The sequence below is a fragment of the Heptranchias perlo genome, chromosome 1 (genome assembly GCF_035084215.1).
Source record: "Heptranchias perlo isolate sHepPer1 chromosome 1, sHepPer1.hap1, whole genome shotgun sequence".
In the NCBI taxonomy this organism is placed as follows: Eukaryota; Metazoa; Chordata; class Chondrichthyes; order Hexanchiformes; family Hexanchidae; genus Heptranchias; species Heptranchias perlo.
In genome coordinates, this window is record NC_090325.1 from 31,788,530 (window position 1) to 31,815,089 (window position 26,560).

The following is a 26,560-nucleotide window of genomic DNA, read 5'->3' on the forward strand; positions in this document are numbered from 1 at the left end:
ATGCAAGAAGTCTGATGGGCAAGGCAGATGAACTCAGGGCATGGATGGGTACATGGGACTGGGATGTTATAGCTATTACTGAACCATGGCTAAGGGAGGGGCAGGACTGGCAGCTCAATGTTCCAGGGTACAGATGCTATAGGAAAGATAGAGCAGGAGGTAAGAGAGGAGGGGGAGTTGCGTTCTTGATTAAGGAGAACATCACGGCAGTAGCGAGAGGGGATATATCCGAGGGTTCGCCCACTGAGTCGATATGGGTAGAACTGAAAAATAAGAAGGGAGAGACCACTTTGATAGGATTGTACTACAGACCCCCAAATAGTCAACGGGAAATTGAGGAGCAAATATGTAAGGAGATTACAGACAGCTGCAAGAAAAATAGGGTGGTAATAGTAGGGGACTTTAACTTTCCCAACATTGACTGGGACAGCCATAGCATTAGGGGCTTGGATGGAGAGAAATTTGTTGAGTGTATTCAGGAGGAATTTCTCATTCAGTATGTGGATGGCCCGACTAGAGAGGGGGCAAAACTTGACCTCCTCTTGGGAAATAAGGAAGGGCAGGTGACAGAAGTGTTAGTGAGGGATCACTTTGGGACCAGTGATCATAATTCCATTAGTTTTAAGATCGCTATAGAGAATGATTGGTCTGGCCAAAAAGTTAAAATTCTAAATTGGGGAAAGGCCAATTTTGATGGTATTAGACAGGAACTTTCAGAAGTTGATTGGGAGAGTCTGTTGGCAGGCAAAGGGACGACTGGTAAGTGGAAGGCTTTCAAAAGTGTGTTAACCAGGGTTCAGGGTAAGCTCATTCCTTATAAAGTGAAGGGCAAGGCTGGTAGAAGTAGGGAACCTTGGATGACTCGGGAGATTGAGGCACTAGTCAAAAAGAAGAAGGAGGCATATGACATGCATAGGCAGCTGGGATCAAGTGGATCCCTTGAAGAGTATAGAGATTGCCAGAGTAGAGTTAAGAGAGAAATCAGGAGGGCAAAAAGGGGACATGAGATTGCTTTGGCAGATAAGGCAAAGGAGAATCCAAAGAGCTTCTACAAATACATAAAGGGCAAAAGAGTAACTAGGGAGAGAGTAGGGCCTCTTAAGGATCAACAAGGTCATCTATGTGCAGAACCACAAGAGATGGGTGAGATCCTGAATGAATATTTCACATCGGTATTTACGGTTGAGAAAGGCATGGATGTTAGGGAACTTGGGGAAATAAATAGTGATGTGTTGAGGAGTGTACATATTACAGAGAGGGAGGTGCTGGAAGTCTTAACGCGCATCAAGGTAGATAAATCTCCGGGACCTGATGAAATGTATCCCAGGACGTTATGGGAGGTTGGAGAGGAAATTGCGGGGCCCCTAGCAGAGATATTTGAATCATCCACCGCTACAGGTGAGGTGCCTGAAGATTGGAGGGTAGCAAATGTTGTGCCTTTGTTTAAGAAGGGCGGCAGGGAAAAGTCTGGGAACTACAGACCGGTGAGCCTGACATCTGTAGTGGGTAAGTTGTTAGAGGGTATTCTGAGGGACAGGGTCTACAGGCATTTAGAGAGGCAGGGACTGATTAGGAACAGTCCGCATGATTTTGTGAGAGGAAAATCATGTCTCACGAATTTGATTGAGTTTTTTGAAGGGGTAACCAAGAAGATAGATGAGGGCTGTGCAGTAGACATGGTCTACATGGACTTTAGCAAAGCCTTTGACAAGGTACCGCATGGTAGGTTGTTACATAAGGTTAAATCTCACGGGATCCAAGGTGAGGTAGCCAATTGGATACAAAATTGGATTGACGACAGAAGACAGAGGGTGGTTGTAGAGGGTTGTTTTTCAAACTGGAGGCCTGTGTCCAGCGGTGTGCCTCAGGGATCGGTGCTGGGTCCGCTGTTATTTGTTATTTATATTAATGATTTGGATGAGAATTTAGGAGGCATGGTTAGTAAGTTTGCAGATGACACCAAGATTGGTGGCATTGTGGACAGTGAAGAAGGTTATCTAGGATTGCAATGGGATCTTGATAAATTGGGCCAGTGGGCCGATGAATGGCAGATGGAGTTTAATTTAGATAAATGTGAGGTGATGCATTTTGGTCGATCGAATCGGGCCAGGACCTACTCCGTTAATGGTAGGGCGTTGGGGAGAGTTATAGAACAAAGAGATCGAGGAGTACAGGTTCATAGCTCCTTGAAAGTGGAGTCACAGGTGGATAGGGTGGTGAAGAAGGCATTCGGCATGCTTGGTTTCAGTGGTCAGAACATTGAATACAGGAGTTGGGATGTCTTGATGAAGTTGTACAAGACATTAGTAAGGCCACACTTGGAATACTGTGTGCAGTTCTGGTCACCCTATTATAGAAAGGTTATTATTAAACTAGAAAGAGTGCAGAAAAGATTTACTAGGATGCTGCCGGGACTTGATGGTTTGACTTATAGGGAGAGGTTAGATAGACTGGGACTTTTTTCCCTGGAGAGTAGGAGGTTGAGGGGTGATCTTATAGAAGTCTATAAAATAATGAGGGGCATAGATAAGGTAGATAGTCAAAATCTTTTCCCAAAGGTAGGGAAGTCTATAACGAGGGGGCATAGATTTAAGGTGAGAGGGGAGAGATACAAAAGGGTCCAGAGGGGCAATTTTTTCACTCAAAGGGTGGTGAGTGTCTGGAACGAGCTGCCAGAGGCAGTAGTAGAGGCGGGTACAATTTTGTCTTTTAAAAAGCATTTGGACAGTTACATGGGTAAGATGGGTATAGAGGGATATGGGCCAAGTGCAGGCAATTGGGACTAGCTTAGTGGCATAAACAGGGCGACATGGACATGTTGGGCCGAAGGGCCTGTTTCCATGTTGTAACTTCTATGATTCTATGATATGGTTCCTGTGAGTCAGAGAGCACAATAATAGACGTTTGCAAGTAATAACAATTTAAATTTATATGGTGTCTTTAATGTACCAAAATTTTCCATGGCACTTCACATTAATAAGGGATCTCAAGGCCAGTGAGTAGAGCAAGTCTGGAGGTGACAACGGTGCGAATGACGGCTTCAGTGGCAGTGGGGGTGAGGTAGGGGCAAAGATAGGTCACGTTTCAAAGATGGAAGCAGCAGTCATTGTAAGGGACTGCATGTCCAACAGGCCAACCATGCTTTTAGTGCACAGGCCAGAACAGAGGTGTGACCTGGAAATGATGACAGAAAAAAATATATTTGCATATCCTGCATTGAGGGTAACTCCAACACTATTCTTACTTTACCAAGTCCCAGATCGTACTATTGAGTATTTAACATTTGTAAGTACTTTTCTGCAAAGTACCTCCTTCTACTTACTTTTCAAAATTATATCTCCAGAACTTTACACCTACTATTTTGAGATGAAAACACTAGCTAGACATAAGTCAAATTAAATTCCCTCAAAGCATGGTTGTTCCGTAGCATTAGTGAGAACAAAACTGGCTTTTTTTTTTAAAAAGACACCTGTGAGTACTTACTGAAGCAAAAATGGTTAAGAACATGTGGCGCCATTTTAAAACTTAGTTAACAGACTGTGATCTTACAACGATCACAGACTCTGCAAGAGCATCAGAAAGAGCTTACCTGATAATTCTCTGGGCCGCATACTGATGTAGTGAGCGAAACTGAGCAGACATGTTGGCTAACGCTGCCAAGCAATTTGTGTGGAGGTATTTGTCCTAAATAAAAAATGAATGAAAAGAGCTAAAAAGTTATGAATTTCAAGAAAGAAAACGAAATCTGATGATATAGCACCTTTAACATTGAAAAACATCTCCAGGCACTTCACAGATACATAATCAGACAAAACTGGAAGCAGAGATAAAGAAGATGATAATAGGAGAGGTGGTCAAAAGATGGGTTTTAAGAAAGGTCTTAAAAGAGAGGGAGGTGGAGAGGCGAACGGGTTAGGGAGAGAATTCCAGAATGTGGGGCCTAGACAGCTGAAGGCACGGCAACCAATGGTGAGGCAAAGGGGACGGGGGTGATGCACAAAATGCCAGCATCGGAGGTCACACCGCTGCCAAAACAGATTTTTATGATGAGCTCAAATAAGGCAAGGGATATGGGGATAGGTCGGGAAAGTGGAGTTGAAATAGAAGATAAGCCATGATCTTATTGATCGGAGCAGGCTCGAGGGGCTGTATGGCCTACTCCTGTTCCTATTTCTTATGTTCTTAAGTTCTAAGAGGAAAACACAAATAAGTCAATGACATGCTCAAGCAAAATATAATCAACTGCGTCATCTAGTTTGGAAATGTGCACACAACTGTGAGCACAACTGAACTTTAATTTACAGTGAAATGACAGGTCTTTATTCAAAACATTCAGGTAAGCAGCTGTAAGTCATTAATGCATGATCACAAAGGTTAAATTAAAGCAGGACCGACAAATGAAAAAGAATATTGATTTATCTGCACAAAACTAAAAAAAACTAGTGTGCATCTTATTACATTGAAGCAAAATACTAAACTAGACATTTTAACAGGGTAGGCCGAATGGGCAGGCTTGGCAATTTTAAATTGGCAATTGACATCCAACAACCAATAAAAATTTTGAAGTAGGCTTGTCTTTGTCCAGCAGAGAATCTTTTTCAAAAGTGACTGGAGTAGGTGGAGGGGTGGAAATGCACTGCCAGAGGCTGTTCAGACTGGCATGACATTGGGCACTTAAGGAGTTGAAAGCCAGCAGCTGCCAACTGTACAGAAGAGGAAACTCTCGCGGCTAGTGATGCTAAAATTGCAGACAAGTTCTCTACACACTCACCAGTATCATTAACTGCATGCGTGCACATGTACTCAAACACGAATAGAACCCAAGACTTCCATTGCCTTCTTTAGCAAAATTGGCACGACAACTATCACAACGTTAACAATATTTTTTTTGGAGAGTCAAGCCTTTTCTGGACTATAATGTGGGTCCTACAAAAATTCCACTGCTGATAAAACTTCCAGCGTGCTAATCAGCTGCGGGTATTAGCAATTGTAAATCTACTATAGACAACATATTAAAACTAACTAATACCACCAAACAAGTAGCTGTACGACAGTTGGTGTCTTGCATGTCTAATTGCCTTGAGGAATAACAACTCCACGGGAAAAGTGATCCAACCATGGGTAACTAGAGAAGTTAAGGATAGTGTTAGATTAAAAGAAGATGCTTACAATGTTGCCAAAAAGACTAGTAAGCCTGAGGATTGGGAGGGTTTTAGAAATCAGCAAAGGATGACCAAGGAATTGATCAAGAGGGAGAAAATTGAATACGAGAGTAAACTAGCAAGAAATATAAAAGCAGATTGTAAAAAGGAAGAGATTAGTGAAAGTAAACATGGGTCCCTTAGAGGCAGTGATAGGAGAAATTATAATGGAGAATAAGCAAATGGCAGAGACGGTAAACAAATGTTTTGTATCTCTCTTCACAGTAGAAGACACAAAAAACACACTGGAAATAGTGGGGAACCAAGGGTCTAATGAGAGTGAGGAACTTAAAGTAATTAAAATTCGTAAATAAAAAGTACTGGAGAAATTAATGGGACTAAAAGCTGACAAGTCCCCTGGATCTAATGGCCTACATCCTAGGGTTCTAAAAGAGGAGGCTACAGAAATAGTGGATGCATTGGTCTTGATCTTACAGAATTCCCGAGATTCTAAAACGGTCCCCATGGATTGGATGGTAGCAAATGTAACCCCGCTATTCAAGAAAGGAGGGAGAGAGAACAGGGAACTATAGGTCAGTTAGCTTCACATCAGTAGTAGGGAAAATGAAGAAATCTATTATTAAGGACTTAGTAACAGAGCACTTAGAAAATCATAATATGATCTGTTCTGGCCGTTTGTATATTCGGTGGTCCTGTAGGTAACACCTCTCTGTCTGAACACTTTGATTGCCTTGACAACGGGCAGTTGGAAAGATTATCTGTAATCACCAGGTATTGTTCTCTGACTATAAATGCGAAACGTTCAAGGAGTCCCACGCTCACCTGACGAAGGAGATAATCTCCGAAAGCTTGTGATTTTCAAATAAAATTGTTGGACTATAACCTGGTGTTGTAAGATTCTTTACATTTGTCAACCCCAGTCCATCACCGGCATCTCCACATCATAATATGATTAGGCAGAGTCAACACACTTTTACGAAAGAGAAATTGTGTTAGTCAAATCTATGAGAATCTTTTGAGGGTGTAACTAGCAGGGTAGATAAGGGGGAACCAGTGGAAGTAGTATATTTAGATTTTCAAAAGGCATTCGATAAGGTGCCACACAAGATTAGGGCTCATGGGATTGGGGGTAATATAATAGCATGGATTGAGGATTGGTTAACGGACAGAAAACAGAGAGTAGGAATAAACAGGTCATTTTCGGATTGGCAGGCTGTAACTAGTGGAGTGCCGCAAGGGTCAGTACTTGGGCCTCAGCTATAATATGTATCAATGATTTAGATGAGGGGACCAAGTGTAATGTATCCAAGTTTGCTAACAATACAAAGCCAGGTGGGAACGTAAGCTGTGAGGAGGACGCAAAGAGGCTGCAAAGGGATATAGACAGATGGACGAGAAGGTGGCAGATGGAGCATAATGTGGGGAAATGTGAAATTATCCACTTTGGTAGGAAGAATAGAAAAGCAGAATATTTTTCATAGGGTGAAAGACTAAGAAATGTTGGTATTCAGAGGCATTTGAGTGAACTTGTACACTGATCACTCAGAGGGCTGTGAATCTTTGAAATTCTCTACACCAGAGGGCTGTGGATGCTCAGTCGTTGAGTATATTGAGATTGATAGATTTTTGAACACTAAGGAAATCAGGGATATGGGGATCAGGCGGGAAAGTGGAGTTGAGGTAGAAGACCAGTCATGATCTTATTGAATGGTGGAGCAGGCTCGAGGGACCATATGGCTTATTACTGCTCCTATTTCTTATGTTCAAATGTGCAAGTCCATAAATTTCAAACCTTTGTGGATTGCCTTAATTAATCTCTAAAGCAGGATAAAATCTGGGATATGAACCTATACTTTTAAACACTATAAATAGAGCAAAGTGCCTTCCTCTTTACAACACATTTAAGTATGGGGAAATGACACATGTACCAGAAGTGTTGCTTATTTATAAATTAAACTGGAGATATAGTATGTATTGAACTTAACCTATATGTGGTAATCAGCTTTATTATCCTTTCACAGCCTCTGTTGTACCGCCATGCTTAGGGTGCAGTACAAAACAAGTTATTAAAAACATGAACTATTCATGCAGCTCGAAGGTGTCAAATTTTGAGAAATTAGATAGGAAATTATTGATGCATGTAACCAAATGCAGCATTGTTGTGTTTGGGCTGGGAGAGGATAGTAAGGGGGAAAAAACACATGAAAAAGAAAACAGCTACACATTCGGCAAAGAAAATCGCCTTGCTTTCCAGCAATCTCATTGACCAATAGTAATCATGTCTGTGGTGCTGCTTTCAAGCAATTCTATTGGACAATAACAATTGCATGACCATTCTGTTAATGTCTCTGGAATTCTCACTGTCTGCTGGTAAGACTGACCTAATAATCACTCTTTCATTGATAGGACTTTGAAAAAATGCCAACAAAGGCAAACTTGGCAGGGATAAGGTTTCAGTTTATAAAATAATGGCAGCTGGCTCCCTCCTTGACACCACTCCGGTCTCAGTACCAAGTTATTATTTAACACATTCCAAGAGAGAGGATCTAAGCTGCTGCAGTCCTGCATTACTAAACAACATTACCCTCCACAGCATTTCTGCCATCATAATGGGTAATTTAGACAAGGACACCCCTGCGCCACAACCTCTCTGGTTTCAAATCCCAATCTAAAGCTTCTTTTCTGCTACCTAGGTACAGACCTGACTATGCTACTCCTTCCAGACATGAGCACACCTCTGCTCTGCTATTTAAGTGCAGGCACAGGCTTGGGGATCAGTGCTTACGCCTCAACTAGTTACAAACTATATCAATGACTTGGATGAAGGGACCGAACGTATGGTTGCTAAATTTGCTGATGACACAAAGGTAGGTAGGAAAGTAAATTGTGAAGAGGACATAAGGAGTCTGCCAAGGGATATAGATATGTTAAGTGTGTGGGCAAAAATTTGGCAGATGGAGCATAATGTGGGAAAATGTGAACTTGTCCACTTTGGCAGGAGGAGTAGAAAAGCAGTATGTTATTTAAATGGAGAGAGATTGCAGAACTCTGAGGTACAGAGGGATCTGGCTGTCCTAGTACATGAATCACAAAAAGTTAGTATGTAGGTGCAGCTAGTGATTAGGAAGGCAAATGGAATGTTGTCATTTATTGCAAGGGGAATGGAATATAAAAGTAGAGATGTTTTGCTACAGTTGTACAGGTCATTGGTGAGACCACATCTAGAATACTGTGTGCAGTTTTGGTCTCCTTATTTAAGAAAGGACATAATTGCTTTGGAGGCGGTTCAGAGAAGGTTCACTTGACTGATTCCTGGGATGAGGGGGTTATCTTATAAGGAAAGGTTGGATAAGTTGGGCCTGTATACACTGGAGTTTAGAAGAATGAGAGATGATCTTATTGAAACATATAAGATCCTGAGGGAACTAGAAGGGGTAGATGCTGAGGGGATGTTCCCCTTGTGGGAGAAACTAGAACTAGGGGCCACAGTTTAAAAATAAGGGGTCTCCCATTTAAGATGAGGAGAATTTTTTTCTCTCAGAGGGTCGTGAGTCTGTGGAACTCCCTTCCCCAGAGAGTGGTGGAGGCAGGGTCATTGAATATTTTTAAGGCAAAGTTAGATAGATTCCTGATTAACAAGGGAGTCAAGGGTTATAGTAGGTAGACGGGAAAGTAGGGTTGAGGTCACAATCAGATCAGCCATGATCTTATCAAATGGCAGAGCAGGCTCGAGGGGCCAAATGGCCTATTCCTGCTCTTAATTTGTATGTTCGTATGGCTTCAGTTTCATTACCTGGGTGTGCATCCAGCATCTGGTAAACACTTAAAGAAATTTCTGATTGCCATCTAGTAATTCCTATTAGAGAGTGTTCATGTCAGATGATAAGCCTGGGCTTGGCTGTGATGCCTTTTGTGACTGAATATCCATCGAGGCTGTTTATACGCGTGAAGAATTACCATTTGGGTGAGGTACCAGAGGACTGCCTTTGTGGAACCATACCCGAAAACAAGTCACTAACTTAAGGAGAGGAGGTTGAAGGAGAGAAAACTGGTGTGAGAATATGAATTGAACTTTTACTTTGTGTGTTTTAAACACATTAATTCCATTTTTATTGTACTGATGTTCAAAGGTACAATAATTGTTTACAATCACGGATTATACTATCATCCATTTTGTTTTAATCTGCATTATTTGTTAAATCTAAACCCCAGTATAATTGGTTCAACAGAACTTTAATGTTCCCCAATATTTGTCCCATTCTTTACACCATAGATCGGTGGGGGAGTGGAGGAAGAGAGTGGGATCAGAGATTTAAAGCATAAATTAAAAGTCCTCACCCTGGTTCTGGTCATGTTGTACTGTACAGTTCGTATCACCACAAGAATGAGAAGACTTCCCAGCGAGATTTCTGTCAGCACACGCTCAGCATACCACGTAATATTCTTTAGTATCTGTGGTGGGGGAGGGGGGGGAAAGAGAAAAAAAAATCACTTAAAAAAAACTACTGTAGTCAAAGCCAGCTAGCCAGTCCTAACAGTCATTTCATAAGAAAACAAAAAAGTACAATTATAAAAAAAACACACTGGCACTTTAATCACAGCATGCAATCTTTCAACATTATCTACAATACACAAGGCCTCAACATTCTCTCTAAATTGATTTTTTTTAAATCAATGTATAACCCCCAGAGGCATCTCAGGTATGCCAACAACGTACACAATGAACGAAAACAACTGCAGTATGCAATTTGTTATCCTGGCACACATCAACAAATTACTAGTTCAAATAAATATGAGATAGGTGTAATGCCACAGCTGAGAATGAAGGGGACTGCTGAGTGGAAACCCTGTTTCTAATCTACATTAATAACCGAGATATTGAAACCTAATGTAAGCTTGCCAAGTTTGCTGAAAACATTAAGACATGAAAAACATATAGACAGAGGACATAGTTCAACATTCTGTTGGTATCGTTGATTGCTACTCTGCATTCATAGAATCATAGAAAGGTTACAACATGAAAGGAGGCTCATTGGTTGTATATGTTGAGTGTCAAGTCTACCAAGACTCCTCCGTCTCTTGTTTCATCCTTACCTTTTTCAGCACCATTCGTGTTGCATATTTTCCTTTCTACTTCAAGTACTTTGCTCTTGCTTACATTAAATTTCATCTGCTATTTTTCTATCCACTTACATATTCTGTCTAACTCATTCTGTAATTTCTAATCTGACTCCTCTGATTCCGCTGTCTCTCCTGGTTTGGCATCATCTACAAATTTGGCCACTTTGCATTGAGTTTCTGAATGCAGATCATTTATGTAAATCAGAAAAAGGAAGTGGTCCCCACACCAAATCTTTGGGCATCCCACTCAGTACTCAACCCAATCCATTAATCCTCTAACAAACACCGCTTTCAACCCTTCAGCCAGATTTATCGCAAATCGCCAAAGCTTTGAGTTTAACTAATAATCATTTTGGTGAAACTTTATTAAAATCCTTTTGGAAGTCAATGTACACCATGTCATACTATTTTCCATCATACATATGAGTTCTCACTTTGTCAAAGGAGGTGGGTCAAGCAGGAGCTTCCCATTCTGTATCCATGTTGACTGCTGTATACTAGGTTATCAGTGTACAGATAATCCTCAAGTTGACAACTGAAAATCAATTCCATTATTTTACTGAAGTGAAATAAGACTAACGGGTCCATAGTTGCACCTGTCTGTTTTGTCACCCTTTTTGAAATTATACCACATTAGCCTGTTTACAATCTAATGGCACCGCCCCCAGTGTCAACTGACTCCCTCATAATGATTGTCAGTGCCTCACACAATATAAATGCCATTTCTTTAATTCAAAAATAAATATCTGGATAGGGCCAGCCTTTATACTCTCTAACGGGTTAACATCAAAGTGACATTCTGCTCTCAGCCAGCTGACGAGATCATAACTTGCTGATATCCAGATCACTTAACTTTGACTACTATAACTCTGGGTCAACTTGTTCCAGACAAATGTATCATTTATAATGGTTTAATAAGATCATATAAATGACCAGATTAAATCAGTTCAAAAAGGTTTTTTTTTCCATTATGTAGTGGTTTCTGTCTATTGATAACTTTTTTTGACTCTCTCCCTTTTTCTTCCGAAGGCGCACACTAATACCAAGGTACAGTTCCAGGGGCCAGCTCTACTCCAGTACATCATCCAGGTAGCCATTCTTCACATGAACCTGCATGGTGTGCCTATTCAACCATGGGGGCATTAAAGCCAAGTGCAACCCTTCCATATGCACTTGGGTGCAATTGGTTGAGAGCATTCAGTTGCTACTATGGAAACTGGCCTATTTTTAAAACAGGGCATTTATTTGTATTCTTTAAAGTTGATAGTGTGGCACAGCCAGTTGGCTTATACTGTGGCACGGTGTCAAAGCAAGTTTCAGAGTCATAGAGTTATACAGCACGGATAGAGGCCCTTCAGCCCATCGTGTCCGCGCCGGCCATCAGCCCTGTCTACTCTAATCCCATATTCCAGCATTTGGTCCGTAGCCTTGTATGCTATGGCATTTCAAGTGCTCATCCAAATGCTTCTTGAATGTTGAGGGTTCCTGCCTCCACAACCCTTTCAGGCAGTGAGTTCCAGACTCCAACTACCCTCTGGGTGAAAAAGTTCTTTCTCAAATCCCCTGCCTTAAGGCAGATGCCCGGATGCACCATAAATGGCACATTTACAAGTCTATTTGCCAGATTTTCTTAACATTCATCATTCAAGTGAAAAACTTCTTCCTGATATTAGCTTAAAAAATGTACTTTTCAGTAATTTAATTTATGTCCTTTGGTCCTGCTTTCCTGATCGACTTTGAAGTGATATTCTGGGTTTTCTTCAACTATATTCAACCATTTATTTTATATAATTTTTTTTTTAAAATTCGCTCATGGGATGTGGGTATTGCTGGCGAGGCCGGCATTTATTGCCCATCCCCAATTGCCCTCGCGAAGGTGGTGGTGAGCCGCCTTCTTGAACCGCTGCAGTCCATGTGGTGAAGGTTCTCCCACAGCGCTGTTAGGGAGTTCCAGGATTTTGACCCAGCGACAATGAAGGAACGGCGATATATTTCCATGTCGGGATGGAGTGTGACTTGAAGGGAAACTTGCAGGTGGTGTTGTTCCCATGTGCCTGCTGCGCTTATCCTTCTAGGTGGTAGAGGTCGTGGGTTTGGGAGGTGCTGTCGAAGAAACCTTGGGGAGTTGCTGCAGTGCACCCTGTGAATGATACACACTGCAGCCACTGTGCGCCAGTGGTGAAGGGAGTGAATGTTTGATGGTGTTGCCCCCTTTAGCCACTTCTTTTTTAGACAGCAAATCTTAATCTCTTCTCAATCCCTTCTGTGCTGAGTTAGCTGTTCTCAGTTTAGCAGCTGTAGGAACACTGCAATTGTCTTGAATTCCCTATCTTAGGAGGGGGGAAAAATTATTTTCTTTATGTGGGCATTGACTGGCATATATTGCCCATCCCTAACTGCCCTGAGAAGATGGTGGTGGGCTGTCTTCTCAAATCGCTGGTAGCTGTTTGATGCAACTGAGCGGTTTCCGAGGCCACTTCAGAGGGCAGTTAAGAGTCAAGATGCCGGACTGGAGCTACATATACCACAGACCAGGTAAGGACTGCAAGTTTCTTAATTATTCTTAAGACCTTGTCTATGACTTGCTGTCCAGCTCCTAGCCACCCCTGCCAATAATGCATTTGAATAGGCTTCTGATGATTCTCCTTGCCTTTGTTCTGGTTAACCTTCACTACAATACCTTTGCCTCATTGCAAATCATTACTTGAAATTACAGTTGATCGGCCTAATCAAGATGTTACAAACTTGCTTCTTATTGTTTGAATATTTGGTACAGTTGTCGATTTTTAAAAATTAAATTATATTTTCCAAATCCATTTTTGCTTCATTTTTTGTTTTTTCACCTTTTACCTATTGCAATGTAATTGAAAAATTTCAGATTTTTTTTAAATGCAAGTTTCAATGACTGCACTCGGTAAATACAGCAAGAGTTAGCAGTTACTGATCATGCTGGTTCACTCATTACTTTGGTGATCACCAAAAACTTGAAATATTTACTAGTTAAGAAAAATTCTAATTTGTGGAATTGCAATCCAAGATCAGAATTCTCCAGCTTGCAAATTGCAAAAGACTTGCAAGAATGCCTACAGAAATTCTGTTTATTCTATTTTTGTCATCGGGTTTATCATGTGGTTGCGCATGCTAAAAATATTCACCGTCAGCAGCAAATGACTGTGCTGTGCGTTGATTGATCAGATTGGGCATTCAACAGATTACAACCACAAATTAAACATTAGGTGAGAATGGTCCACTCATTGACTGTCTTACCCTTGATGCTTTGTTTCTTTTTCTGCAGCAATCTCTTTGGGTGAGTTGGGGGAACTCAAAAATGTATATTGGAAAGAGTAAATAGGTAAAATACATTATGGTTTATTCAATTCGATTTTTATAACAAATCTACAAGGGCACTCGGTACGTGTATATAATTCTCATACTTTTTTTAAAAATCATGCCACACAAATGCCAGGTAGTGACTATCTTAAACAAGAGGCAGCACAGCAATCGCCCCATATCCTTCAACAACACCACCATAGCCGAACACCCCACAATCAACATCTTGGAGATCACCACTGACCAGAAACTTAACTGAACCAACCATACCAATGCTGTGACAACAAGAGCAGAGCAGAGACTGGGTACTCTGTGACGAGTAGCTCTCACTGCATGACCCCATAAAGCCTCTCTATCATCTACAAGGCTCAAGTCAGGAGTATGACGGAACACACACGACTCTCCTGGCTGGGTGCAGTCACAATAACACAAGCAGCTCAATACCATCCGGCACAGAACAGTTTGTTTGAATGGCACCCCTGTCACCAGATTCAGTATCCACCCCCTCCATGACCAGTGCGTTGTGGTTGCAGTATGTATGACCTACAGATGAACTGCAGCAATTCTCCAAGCTTACCTCGACAGCACCTCCCCTCCTCTGTGACCTCTACCACTGAGAAGAACAAGAGCAGCAATGTTGTTAGAACACCATCAGCTCTAGGTCCCTCTCCAATGCACGCGCCATCCTTTCCTTCATTGTCACTAGGTCAATATCCTGGCATTCCCTACCTACTACCATTCTGGGAGCATAGTCAGCACAAAGACTGCAGCTGTTCCAGGAGAAGGCTCAACACCACTATCTTAGGGTAGCTAGGGATGGGCAATAGATGTGGCCTTGCCAGTATTGCCACATCCTGAGAACAAATAATTAAAAAAAACTGGAGAACTCCTTGCTCTTCAAACAGCATCATGGCATCTTCAATGTCCACCTGAATTGGCAGACAGTTCCTCATCTAATGAATGGCACCTCTGACATTGCAGTATTTCCTCAGTATTGCAGTACAGTGTCATCTTAGATTTTTGTCTGGAAGAATGTACATTGCAGCCAAGAAGAAATATAAGGTGGGGGGCGGTGAGGAGAAGCTAAAAATATTGTTAAGCCTCAACATTTACAGACTTCTCGGTCTCATGAAATGGAAGACGTAGATAGAGCTTGAATGACTCCGTACCTGAAGCAAATACTACATTTGATAATATTTGTGAAAAATTAAACACTATTTGCCTACTTAAAAAATGTTTTCAAAGCTCCCCTGACAGTGCAGTTGGCAAGTACACTGTCCACTGCAGAACTCAGCCAAATAGGCCAGGAAGGTCACAGGCTTGATCCCTAGCCCCAGAGGGGTTAGCATAAAATATATTTCGCGTTTTCTAAAACAAAAAATGTGTAGCTTACTTATCACTTCATTATTGGCCAGCTAGGCAGTTTTTCTCACAGCACAAATGCAGTGCAGGTCTCTTTTGGAGGACAATAGCTTGTTAAGTTAGTTATTTTTCATGCGCTTTGTAAAACGTTCCAATGTCTTGCTTTTTGTCTTGGCAGTTGTTCGGCAAACAAGTTTAATGAAAATCAACTGAAATTCAACTTACTCACTGGAGGTCATAAAAATTAATCTTTATGAATGCAGAAATACATGGAAGCATAGTTTTCAGCTTGTCTACTATCAAAAGTCACTTATGTTTGACAAAAACATCAAGATATCTACAAGCTAACGTTCAAGTACAGAAGGTTTTGCAGACAGCTTTCGCCAAGTATTTCGATTCCGGAGACAGTGAGGAGGAAATCACATCTAGTTTGGAGAACACTTAACAAAAATAAAGTTACTGAGGATAACATTGCTTCTCAAAGACACATGAACAGGACAGTCATGAGGATACCAGTTTTATTTCATTGGGCTCCAATATCCAATGGAAAACCTATTCTCCGTATTTCTGTTTATTGTAATGTACATCTATTTCACATGTATCTTTGTTAAATAGATACAAAATAGAATCGTTCAGACTACACAACCGAGAACTGTACAAACCAAAATACTTTGATGCATTTTATCTAAAAGTTGAAATAGACAACCATTTCAGACAATTAGTTTAAAGATAATGTTTCCATTCTTACTTTGGCTGCACCTCACAACCATTGTATTGAATGCATATAATTTGCTACAAATAAATATGGATGCATAAATAACAATATTTTTAAATAAAGGCGACAAAGGCAAACCAAGCCCAGTCGACCCTGCAAAGTCCTCCTCATTAACATCTGGGGACTTGTGCCAAAATTGGGAGAGCTGTCCCACAGACGAGTCAAGAAACAGCCTGACATAGCTATACTCACAAAATCATACCTTTCAGCCAATGTCCCAGACTCTTCCATCACCATCCCTGGGTATGTCCCGTCCCACCAGCAAGACAGACGACCAGAGGTGGCGGTACAGTGATATACAGTCAGGAGGGAGTGGCCCTGGGAGTCCTCAACATTGACTCTGGACCCCATGAAATCTCATGGCATCAGGTCAAACATGGGCAAGGAAACCTCCTGCTGATTACCACCTACCGCCCTCCCTCAGCTGATGAATCAGTCCTCCTCCATGTTGAGCACCACTTGGAGGAAGCACTGAGGGTAGCAAGGGCACAGAATATATTCTGGGTGGGGGACTTCAATGTCCATCACCAAGAGTGGCTCGGTAGCACCAGGACTGACCGAGCTGGCCGAAGGACATAGCTGCCAGACTGGGCCTGCGGCAGGTGGTGAGCGAACCAACACGAGGGAACAACTTACTTGACCTCGTCCTCACCAATCCACCTGTTGCAAATGCATCTGTTCATGACAGTTTTGGTAGGAGTGCCCACCGCACCGTCCTCGTAGAGACGAAGTCCCATCTTCGCACTGAGGACACCATCCAACATGTTGTGTGGCACCACCACCGTGCTAAATGGGATATGTACAGGACAGATCTAGCAGCTCAAAACTGGGCATCCATGAGGCACTGTGGGCCATCTGCAACAGCAGAATTGTATTCCAGCATAATCTGTAACCTCATGGCCCGGCATATTCCTCACTCTACCATTACCAACAAGCCAGGGGATCAACCCTGGTTCAATGAGGAGTGTAGAAGAGCATGCCAGGAGCAGCACCAGGCGTACCTAAAAATGAGGTGCCAACGTGGTGAAGCTACAACTCGACTACATGCATGCTAAAGAGTGGAAGCAACATGCTGTAGAAAGAGCTAAACGATTCCACAACCAGCGGATCAGATCCAAGCTCTGCAGTCCTGCCACATCCAGTCGTGAATGGTGGTGGACAATTAAACAACTAACGGGAGGAGGAGGCTCTGTAAACATCCCCATCCTCAATGATGGCAGAGCCCAGCACGTGAGTGCAAAAGACAAGGCTGAAGCGTTTGCAACCATCTTCAGCCAGAAGTGCCAAGTGGATGATCCATCTCGGCCTCCTCCCGATATCCCCACCATCACAGAAGCCAGTCTTCAGCCAATTCGATTACCTCCACGTGATATCAAGAAACAGCTGAGTGCACTGGATACAGCACGGGCCCGACAACATCTCGGCTGCAGTGCTGAAGATTGTGCTCCAGAACTAGTGGCTCCTCCAGCCAAACTGTTCCAGTGCAGCTACAACACTGGCATCTACCCGACAATGTGGAAAATCACCCAGGTATGTCCTGTCCACAAAAAGCAGGACAAATCCAATCTGGCCAATTACCGCCCCATCAGTCTACTCTCAATCATCAGCAAAGTGATGGAAGGTGTCGTCGACAGTGCTATCAAGCGGCACTTACTCACCAATAACCTGCTCACCGATGCTCAGTTTGGGTTCCGCCAGGACCGCTCGGCTCCAGACCTAATTACAGCCTTGGTCCAAACATGGACAAAAGAGCTGAATTCCAGAGGTGAGGTGAGAGTGACTGCCCTTGACATCAAGGCAGCATTTGACCAAGTGTGGCACCAAGGAGCCCTAGTAAGATTGAAGTCAATGGGAATCAGGGGGAAAACTCTCCAGTGGCTGGAGTCTTACCCAGCACAAAGGAAGATGGTAGTGGTTGTTGGAGGCCAATCATCTCAGCCCCAGGACATTGCTGCAGGGGTTCCTCAGGGCAGTGTCTTAGGCCCAACCATCTTCAGCTGCTTCATCAATGACCTTCCCTCCATCATAAGGTCAGAAATGGGGATGTTCACTGATGATTGCACAGTGTTCAGTTCCATTCGCAACCTCTCAGATAATGAAGCAGTCCGAGCGTGCATGCAGCACGACCTGGACAACACCCAGGCTTGGGCTGATAAGTGGCAAGTGCCAGGCAATGACCACCTCCAACAATAGAGAGTCTAACCACCTTCCCTTGACATCCAACGGCATTATCATCGCCGAATCCTCCACCATCAACATCCTGGGGGTCACCATTGACCAGAAACTTAACTGGACCAGCCTCATAAATACTGTGGCTACAAGAGCAGGTCAGAGGCTGGGTATTCTGCGGCAAGTGACTCACCTCCTGACTCCCCAAAGCCTTTCCACCATCTACAAGGCACAAGTCAGGAGTGTGATGGAATACTCTCCACTTGCCTGGATGAGTGCAGCTCCAACACTCAAGAAGCTCGACACCATCAAGGACGAAGCAGCCCACTTGATTGGCACCCCATCCACCACCTTAAACATTCACTCCCTTCACCACCGGCGCACTGTGGCTGCAGCGTGTACCATCCACAGGATGCACTGCAGCAACTCGCCAAGGCTTCTTCGACAGCACCTTCCAAACCCACAACCTCTACCACCTAGAAGGACAGGAGCAGCAGGCACATGGGAACAACACCACCTGCACGTTCCCCTCCAAGTCACACACCATCCCGACTTGGAAATATATCACCATTCCTTCATCGTTGCTGGGTCAAAATCCTGGAACTCTCGTCCTAACAGCACTGTCGGAGATCCTTCACCACACGGACTGCAGCTGTTCAAGAAGGTGGCTCACCACCACCTTCTCAAGGGCAATTAGGGATGGGCAATAAATGCTGGCCTCACCAGTGACGCCCACATGCCAGGAACAAATTTTTAAAAATTGTAATATTCTCCCATCCTGAACCATGGTTCCATGCGTGGCAGTAACTGGGCAAAGTGGTCATTCTTCATGTATGAACTTGGACTGAGTGTTAGCTGGCTATTCAACTGTGAGCAACCTCACAACCGATCCTGATCTTGCCCTTACCTAAAATCTGCACCTTTTATACTTTCGAGCAAAGATCAGAGGGTAGTGATCAGGAGGATCCTTAGATGTCAGCCATGGCTAAGTGGGTAGCACTCTCGCCTCCGAATCAGAAGGTTGTGGTTTCATATCCCACTCCAGAGACTTGAGCACAAAATTTAGGATGACACGCCAATGCAGTACTAAGGGAGTGTTGCACTGTCAAAGGTGCATCTTTCGTATGAGCAAGTAGGTGAGCACATTGCGGATGCCCTAACTATGATCTTTCAAAGTTCTCTAGATTCAGGAACTGTCCCTCTAGATTGGAAAATTGCACATATCACTCCGCTTTTTAAGAAAGGAGAGAGGGGGAAACCGGGTAATTATAGACCAGTTAGCCTAACATCTATTGTGGGGAAAATGCTGGAGTCTATAATTAAGGATAAGGTGACTGAACACCTCGAGAATTTTCAGTTAATCAGAGAGAGCCAGCATGGATTTGTGAAAGGTAGGTCGTGCCTGACAAACCTGTTTGAATTTTTTGAAGAGGTGACTAAAGTAGTGGACAGGGGAATGTCAATGGATGTTATTTATATGGACTTCCAGGAGGCATTTGATAAGGTCCCACATAAGAGACTGTTAGCTAAGATAGAAGCCCATGGAAGCGAGGGAAAAGTACGGACTTGGTTAGGAAGTTGGCTGAGCGAAAGGCGACAGAGAGTAGGGATAACGGGTAAGTATTCACATTGGCAGGATGTGACTAGTGGAGTCCCGCAGGGATCTGTCTTGGGGCCTCAATTATTCACAATATTTATTAACGACTTAGATGAAGGCATAGAAAGTCTCATATCTAAGTTTGCCGATGACACAAAGATTGGTAGCATTGTAAGCAGTGGAGATGAAAACATAAAATTACAAAGCGATATTGATAGATTAGGTGAATGGGCAAAACTGTGGCAAATGGAATTCAATGAAGACAAATGTGAGGTCATCCACTTTGGATCAAAAAAGGATAGAACAGGGTACTTTCTAAATGGTAAAATGTTAAAAACAGTGGATGTCCAAAGGGACTTAGGGGTTCAGGTATATAGATCATTCAAGTGTCATGAACAGGTGCAGAAAATAATCAAGGCGGCAAATGGAAAGTAGGCCTTTATATCTAGAGGACTAGAGTACAAGGGGGCAGAAGTTATGCTGCAGCTATACAAAACCCTGGTTAGACCGCACCTGGAGTACTGTGAGCAGTTCTGGGCACCGCACCTTCGGAAGGACATATTGGCCTTGGAGGGAGTGCAGCGTAGGTTTACTGGAATGATACCCGGACTTCAAGGGTTAAGTTACGAGGAGAGATTACACAAATTGGGGTTGTATTCTCTGGAGTTTCGAAGGTTAAGGGGTGATCTGATTGAAGTTTATAAGATATTAAGGGGAACAGATAGGGTGGATAGAGAGAAACTATTTCCGCTGGTTGGGGATTTTAGGAGTAGGGGGCACAGTCTAAAAATTAGAGCCAGATCTTTCAGGAGTGAGATTCGAAAACATTTCTGCACACAAAGGGTTGTAGAAGTTTGGAACTCTCTTCCGCAAATGGCAATTGATACTAGCTCAATTGCTAAATTTAAATCTGAGATAGATAGCTTTTTGGCAACCAAAGGTATTAAGGGATATGGCCAAAGGCAGGTATATGGAGTTAGATCACAGATCAGCCATGTTCTTATCAAATGGCGGAGCAGGCACGAGGGGCTGAATGGCCTACTCCTGTTCCTATGCTCCTATGAGATATTAAATCAAGGCCACATCTCGTAAAAGATGCCATGGCATTATTTCGAAGAAGAGGAGGGGATTTCTCCCCAATGTCCTGGTCAATATGTATCCCTCAACTAACGTCACTAAAAAAAAAATCTGGTCATTATTACGTTGCTGTTTGTGGGAGCTTGCTGTGCGCCAATTGGCTGCTGCATTTCCTACATTACAACAGTGACTGCACTTCAAAAAGTACTTCATTGGCTGTAAAGCACATTGCGATGTCCTGAGGTCGTGAAAGACGCTATAGAAATGCAAGTCTTTCTTTCTTTTAGATGATTTCCTTGTCCCACCACTCTAGCCAAGGGACACAAGGCCAATTGTAGCACGTTTACTGCTACAGCTGGCAGAGATCAGCTAACCCAGTGCAGAACTGGAATCAAGCGTGAACCTTACTGCTGTGTACTTCTCAGTTTCACACTGGCTAGTGCACTTACACTAACTCAACAATCGGAGTTATTGTGTACCAGTTATATTTTAAATTAACTTATTTTAAATCAGTATCACATGAAAAAGCTCCTTGGAAAAAATACTATCAATATTTATGAACTTACATGCATTGTAATTACAATTTTAACCTGACTTTCATATCTTCATGGTCATCCAGTTTTGAAGTGGAATATACAATCATAAGCAAAACAGTACTACACTGAGGGGTAAATGCCATAGAGTTTAACAAAGCAGCTCTTATTGGATGCATTGAAGCAGTTTTAACTCACCACTTCATGAACAGAACGGTTGAATGAATCATCCTCAGTTAGGATTAGCAGAATAATAAGCGCCATGTACACGTGGTGAGAATTGCGCTCTTCAACGTGATACAAAATCTCAAGAATTGGAAGAACCTGCAAATCAAAGGGAAAACACCATCTAGAGTCACATAGACAGACATACAAGTAATTCTCACTCCATTTCCCCACCCACCTAACCATTTCTTTCCAATCACCCCCTTTTTAAATAAAAAGTCTCATTTGCAGGCACAATATTTAGCAATTAACCTGTAAGTTCATCCCTCCACTACCACTTTCTCCCCTCTTCTCCTGAAAGCAGTGACTTTAAGCTCTAGTACAGTTTCTTGGGCCTATTCTCCATGTACGAGCACAGGATGCATCCCCATATAAAGCGGGAAAGGGAACACTTTAAAAACAGGCACACTAGATCCCTACCCCCCTCCCCCCACGTTGAATTTGAATTTTGCCCACAATCTCTCCCTCCTCCCCCCCCACACACCAGAGTTCTTGATTATGGGCATGGCCCTAAGCATAAAGGCCAGAAAGAGAGAAAGTGACAGAAAAAAAGAGCAATTCACCCCAAGACCAGTTCAAGAGACCTGAACAGTTACCAGAAGAGATCTAACGCAATCCACTCCAATTAATCTCTTGGCCAAAGAATAATGCATGGTCTCAAACTAAGGAGAAAAATTATCTTTTTTTAAAAAAAATCTTATGACAAGATTAGACTGCTTCTCCCTTGGCAATAGTTCAGAATACTGGTCTTAACTGCTTAAACTTTTCTTATATGGTTTAGTAGGTCCATCTGAACTCCTTGTTGCATTACTGCCTGCAATTGCTAACTATTCACTATTTTACACAAACTATTACAGAGGTTGTTACATGATCCCAGTATAGATGTCCGGGTCTATGAACTCTTCAATTTCTTTTCTCTGTTTCTCTTCTGAAGGCAGTCTCATGCTGGGTATAGTTTTACAGGTGGTGCCAGACACCCTTTGTGATCTAGGTCAAATGCCATTCTTCATATACAAGCCTAGATAGTGAGTACTGATAAGCTATTTGATTGTGGGGAACAATCCAAATAATTACAGAGCAGCAATCTACAAAGCAAACAGAATCTGGTATTACTCCCCCAAAAGGCTGTGGATGCCTGAGATTGATAGATTTTTATTAGGGAAGAGTTTTGGGGACATGATCAAAGGCAGGTAAATGGAATTGATTTTTGCTCGGTAAGGGTATCAGGGGACATGGTCAAAGGCGAGTAAATGCAGTTGAAGCACAGATCAGCCATGATGTAATTAAATGATGGAACAGGCTCATGGGCCTGAATGGCCCACTCCTGTTCCTATGTACTTGGCCAATACAGTAGAACGTAAGTCAGAGGAAGACATAATCAAACTTTACGGTGCTGTGGCCAGACTGCACCTGTGCCCAATTCTGGGTCACCAAGAAATAAGGGAGATATATATGCAAGTGCTGGAGGCAGTGTCACAAGCCTGATCCCTCCTGTCAAAGGTCTGAGTTATGAGAAAAAGCTGAAGGCCTAAAAGGGTATCTGAGATTTGGTGTTATAGGCAATGGAAAAAGTTAATCTGGAATGTTATTTTAAATTAAATTGTGAGTAGTATAAAGGGACACAGGTTTAAACTAATAACAGGTAAATATAGAACTGCTGTCAGGAAATTCTTCTTCACACAAAGTGAGCAAAACTTAGAATGGGCTTCCAAATAGTGGAGGCAAAAATCCTGGAATCATTTAAGAAACAATTCGATGCAGTAATTTGGTGGGGGGGGGGGGGGGGAGGGGTGGAGGGTTTGAGTGACAGTACAGCCTTTCTGGGTGGATGAAGTAAGATGGGCAAAATGACCTTCCTCATCCATAAGGATCTTGTAATGACAACCAAGCCTGGACTTTAGGTGGAAAGGAATAGAGGGAGTCAACCAAGGTTTGCACTTGGTAGGAAGAACGAGGAGAGGAATTATAAACTAAAGGGTACAATTCAAAAGGGGGTGCAGGAACAGAGAGACCTGGGGGTATATGTGCACAAATCGCTGAAGATGGTAGGGCAGGTTGAGAAAGTGATTTTAAAAGCATATGTGATATTGGGCTTTATAAATAGAGGCAGAGAGTACAAAAGCAAAGAAGTTATGATGAACCTTTATAAAACACTGGTTCGGCCACAACTGGAGTATTGCGCCCAGTTCTGGGCACCACACGTTAGGAAGGACGTGAAGGCCTTGGAAAGAGTGTAGAAGAAATTTACTAGACTGGTTTGAGGGACGAAGGACTTCAGTTACATGGATAGACTGGAGAAGCTCCTTAGAGCAGAGAAGGTTGAGAGGAGATTTGATAGAGATATTCAAAATCACGAAGGGGTCTAGACAAAGTAGATAGAGAAACTGTTCCAATTAGCAGAAGGGTCAAGAACCAGAGGACATAGAATTAAGGTGACTGGAAAAAGAACCAAGGGCGAAATGAAGAAAAACTTTTTTTTTACACAGCGAGAGGTTATGATCTAGAATGCACTGCTTGAGGGGGTGGTGGAGGCAGACTCAATCATGGCTTTCAAAAAGGGAATTGGACAAATACTTGAAGGGAAAAAATTTGCAGGGCTATGGGGAAAGGGAGGGGGAGTGGGACTAGCTGGATTGCTCTTGCAGAGAGCCGGCACAGGCTCGACAGTTCGCATGGCCTCCTTCTGTGCTGTAACCAGTCTATGATTCTATTCCTCATCATTATCCAGTGACACCTGCTGAAAAGAGTGGTAGATGAGGAACAGATTAAGGTTCACTGTGATGCCCACTCTGGTGAATAGCCTCCTGACACCCATTGACCAGGCTCAAAAACAAATAATGATAATTTGGATAAGACATCAGAGGATGTTCAGCACCAGTGGGACTGTACCAATAAGAGTCTCCACTTTTGTGAGATAGGGGAGTGGGAGTGGGAGAAAATTGGGGAAATATAATTAAAAGAACAAAAATAAATTCTGCTCAAGTGTTTATGCGTATAGGTTCCAGTGCGCTTGCATAAAGCCAATATACTATTTATCCTACGGAGTGGTGGGTATCAGTTGTACTTGTTTAAACAGAACGCTTGGAAGCTAATGATGGCTCCTATTTACTGAAAGTATGTCTTATTAGTGTGATCCTTAAAATAAAGCTAAAATTCACGATGGTTAAAGTAAATCTCCAACCCAGCATATTTTCAAACCACAAATGCAAAAACCCATCAGACTTAATGTCAAAACTGAAGCCCCCCTTCTTCATTTGACTCATTCCACTGTGTTATGTCATGCATAAAACAAATAATACAAAAAGAAAAGCTTAGATTCAACATAAGACATTAATTAATTGAGAAGGCAGACTCCAATCAAATTAAAAGGATTCAAAAGTCATGATTTCAGTAACAAATCAGCTATTAGTCAGAATTTGAAATCCACTGCGAGCAATTTATAGAGGCAGTTTCTTTAAGATGTTCTTTTAATATCCATGTATTCACGGACTCAGTACCCGAGCACTGGAGGATACTCAAAACAAAAAAAAAATTCTGCTCAGGTTTTTATGCATATAGGTTCCAGTGCGCTTGCATAAAGCCAAGATATTATTTATCCTAGGGAGTGGTGGGTATCAGTTGTACTTGTTTAAACAGAACAATGAATGCTTAAATATATATAAATCTGATTTGCCAGATCTTGGTCAGGCCACAGGAGGAACAGTGCCTCAATGACATCACCCAATTTGCCTTTTCTTTAAACAGCAGGTGGACACAGAGTGATGAGCTGTAGACAAGGTTAATGCCTATATCCGACCTTAAGAAACATGCCTCAGTTAAAATGCCTTTAGTGAGAACCAAAAGGGCCAAATAAGTGAAAATAGGAGGAACACAAGGGTAGATATGGTGGGTCTGTTGTTCTAGTTTGCTCTGCCCCCTCTTTTCTAAGAAGCTGGGGAAAACAGGAAAGGAAATTCAAGATTTTTTTTTAAATTTAAAAAGGAGGGGTGAATGGGTGAATTATGCCTGTGGAAAGAAGGAATTTAATCAGAGATTCTTTCTGTTCACAGTACATGGTTTGCATGTCTTTGTCCATGTTCTGTAGATAAGGGCATGAATCAAAGCAGAAAGACAGAAGCAGCTACAGTGTAGAAAGGTTAGTTGCCTTCCCCAGCATCAGGAGTTCACAGCAAAGAATGAAGATTTCCATTCTGTAAAATGAGAACTAAAACAAAATCATAACCTACAAACCAAGTTCTCTAAACTCAATCCAATTTTAACCCCATCAGATTTAAACTGTTGCCTGTCAATAACAGAAACACAATTGGGAAGTATGGCAAATCTATATATTGCATTGACAATGCAATGAACCCCCATGGCTTAGCGGATAAAAGCACTGCTCAGTGTGGCACTTGGCCATGCAGGCCAGAAGGTGCCAAGTTTTATCTCTAGTCTGTGCTGATCTCAGCCAGGACAGCAGATTGGCTGCTAAAACTGGCCTTCGCCTTTACAACTGTTCGACAGGAAGAGTCAGCACCTTCAGAGGAGGAATGAAAATTGAGTGGGAAAAAAAGAGTGCAATTCATCTACCGCTCCCAAAAAGTCAAAAGCACACTCACCAGATTCTCCACATCAGTACGGGCCAACACGTACGTTCTCACATTCGGGTTCTGATGCAACAAGGTATACAGCAGAAGAGTAGCCTGGTCAGATTTCTGCTGCTCGTACAGTGCTGTGTATAAACTGTTGAAATTTATCTGGAAGGAGTAGGAGTTTGGTGACTGAATGGCAGTATTATCTGAAATGAAGGATTACAACAAGCAAATAAAAGTATCTGGCAAACCAGGACTTGAAGACTGTGCTTGATTTGCAATTTTATACAAGTAATAGGATAATGAAAAAGCACTAGCACAGTTGGCACATCAATTAAACACCTCAGAAAATCAATCATTTAGTGTGTGTTTGGTCAATGTACAGGAGAATACCATATACCAGATTGGAGAAAGTACACGTGAATTGCAGCTCCAATTTAAGAAGTGTGTGGGAGGAAATAAATGGACAGGTATTGCATCTCATGTGGTTGCATAGGAAGGTGCTAAATCTGGACAGCTAGAAGTAGTGATGTTGAAAAGGGTACAACAGAGGTTTCAGTCCCTCCAGAAAGTCAAGAGAAAGGGGGGGGGGGGGAGGGGGGGAGAAATATGCTTTATGGTGGGATCGTTTTACAGTT

At 42.4% G+C, this 26,560-nt stretch overlaps 1 protein-coding gene across 3 annotated transcripts in view; it reads right to left on the bottom strand.

Annotated features, from left to right (window-relative positions):
* dym (dymeclin) overlaps positions 1-26,560 on the bottom strand; it is a 412,070-nt gene that overhangs the window by 257,516 nt on the left and 127,994 nt on the right. For all 3 annotated transcript variants that reach the window (XM_067983422.1, XM_067983431.1, XM_067983440.1), the window contains exons 10-13: positions 25,950-26,128; positions 21,325-21,450; positions 9,501-9,614; positions 3,590-3,684 (exon numbers count right to left, since the gene is read on the bottom strand). In XM_067983422.1, coding sequence (XP_067839523.1) covers positions 3,590-3,684; positions 9,501-9,614; positions 21,325-21,450; positions 25,950-26,128 — 514 coding nt within the window. The remainder of the gene's footprint in view (positions 1-3,589; positions 3,685-9,500; positions 9,615-21,324; positions 21,451-25,949; positions 26,129-26,560) is intronic.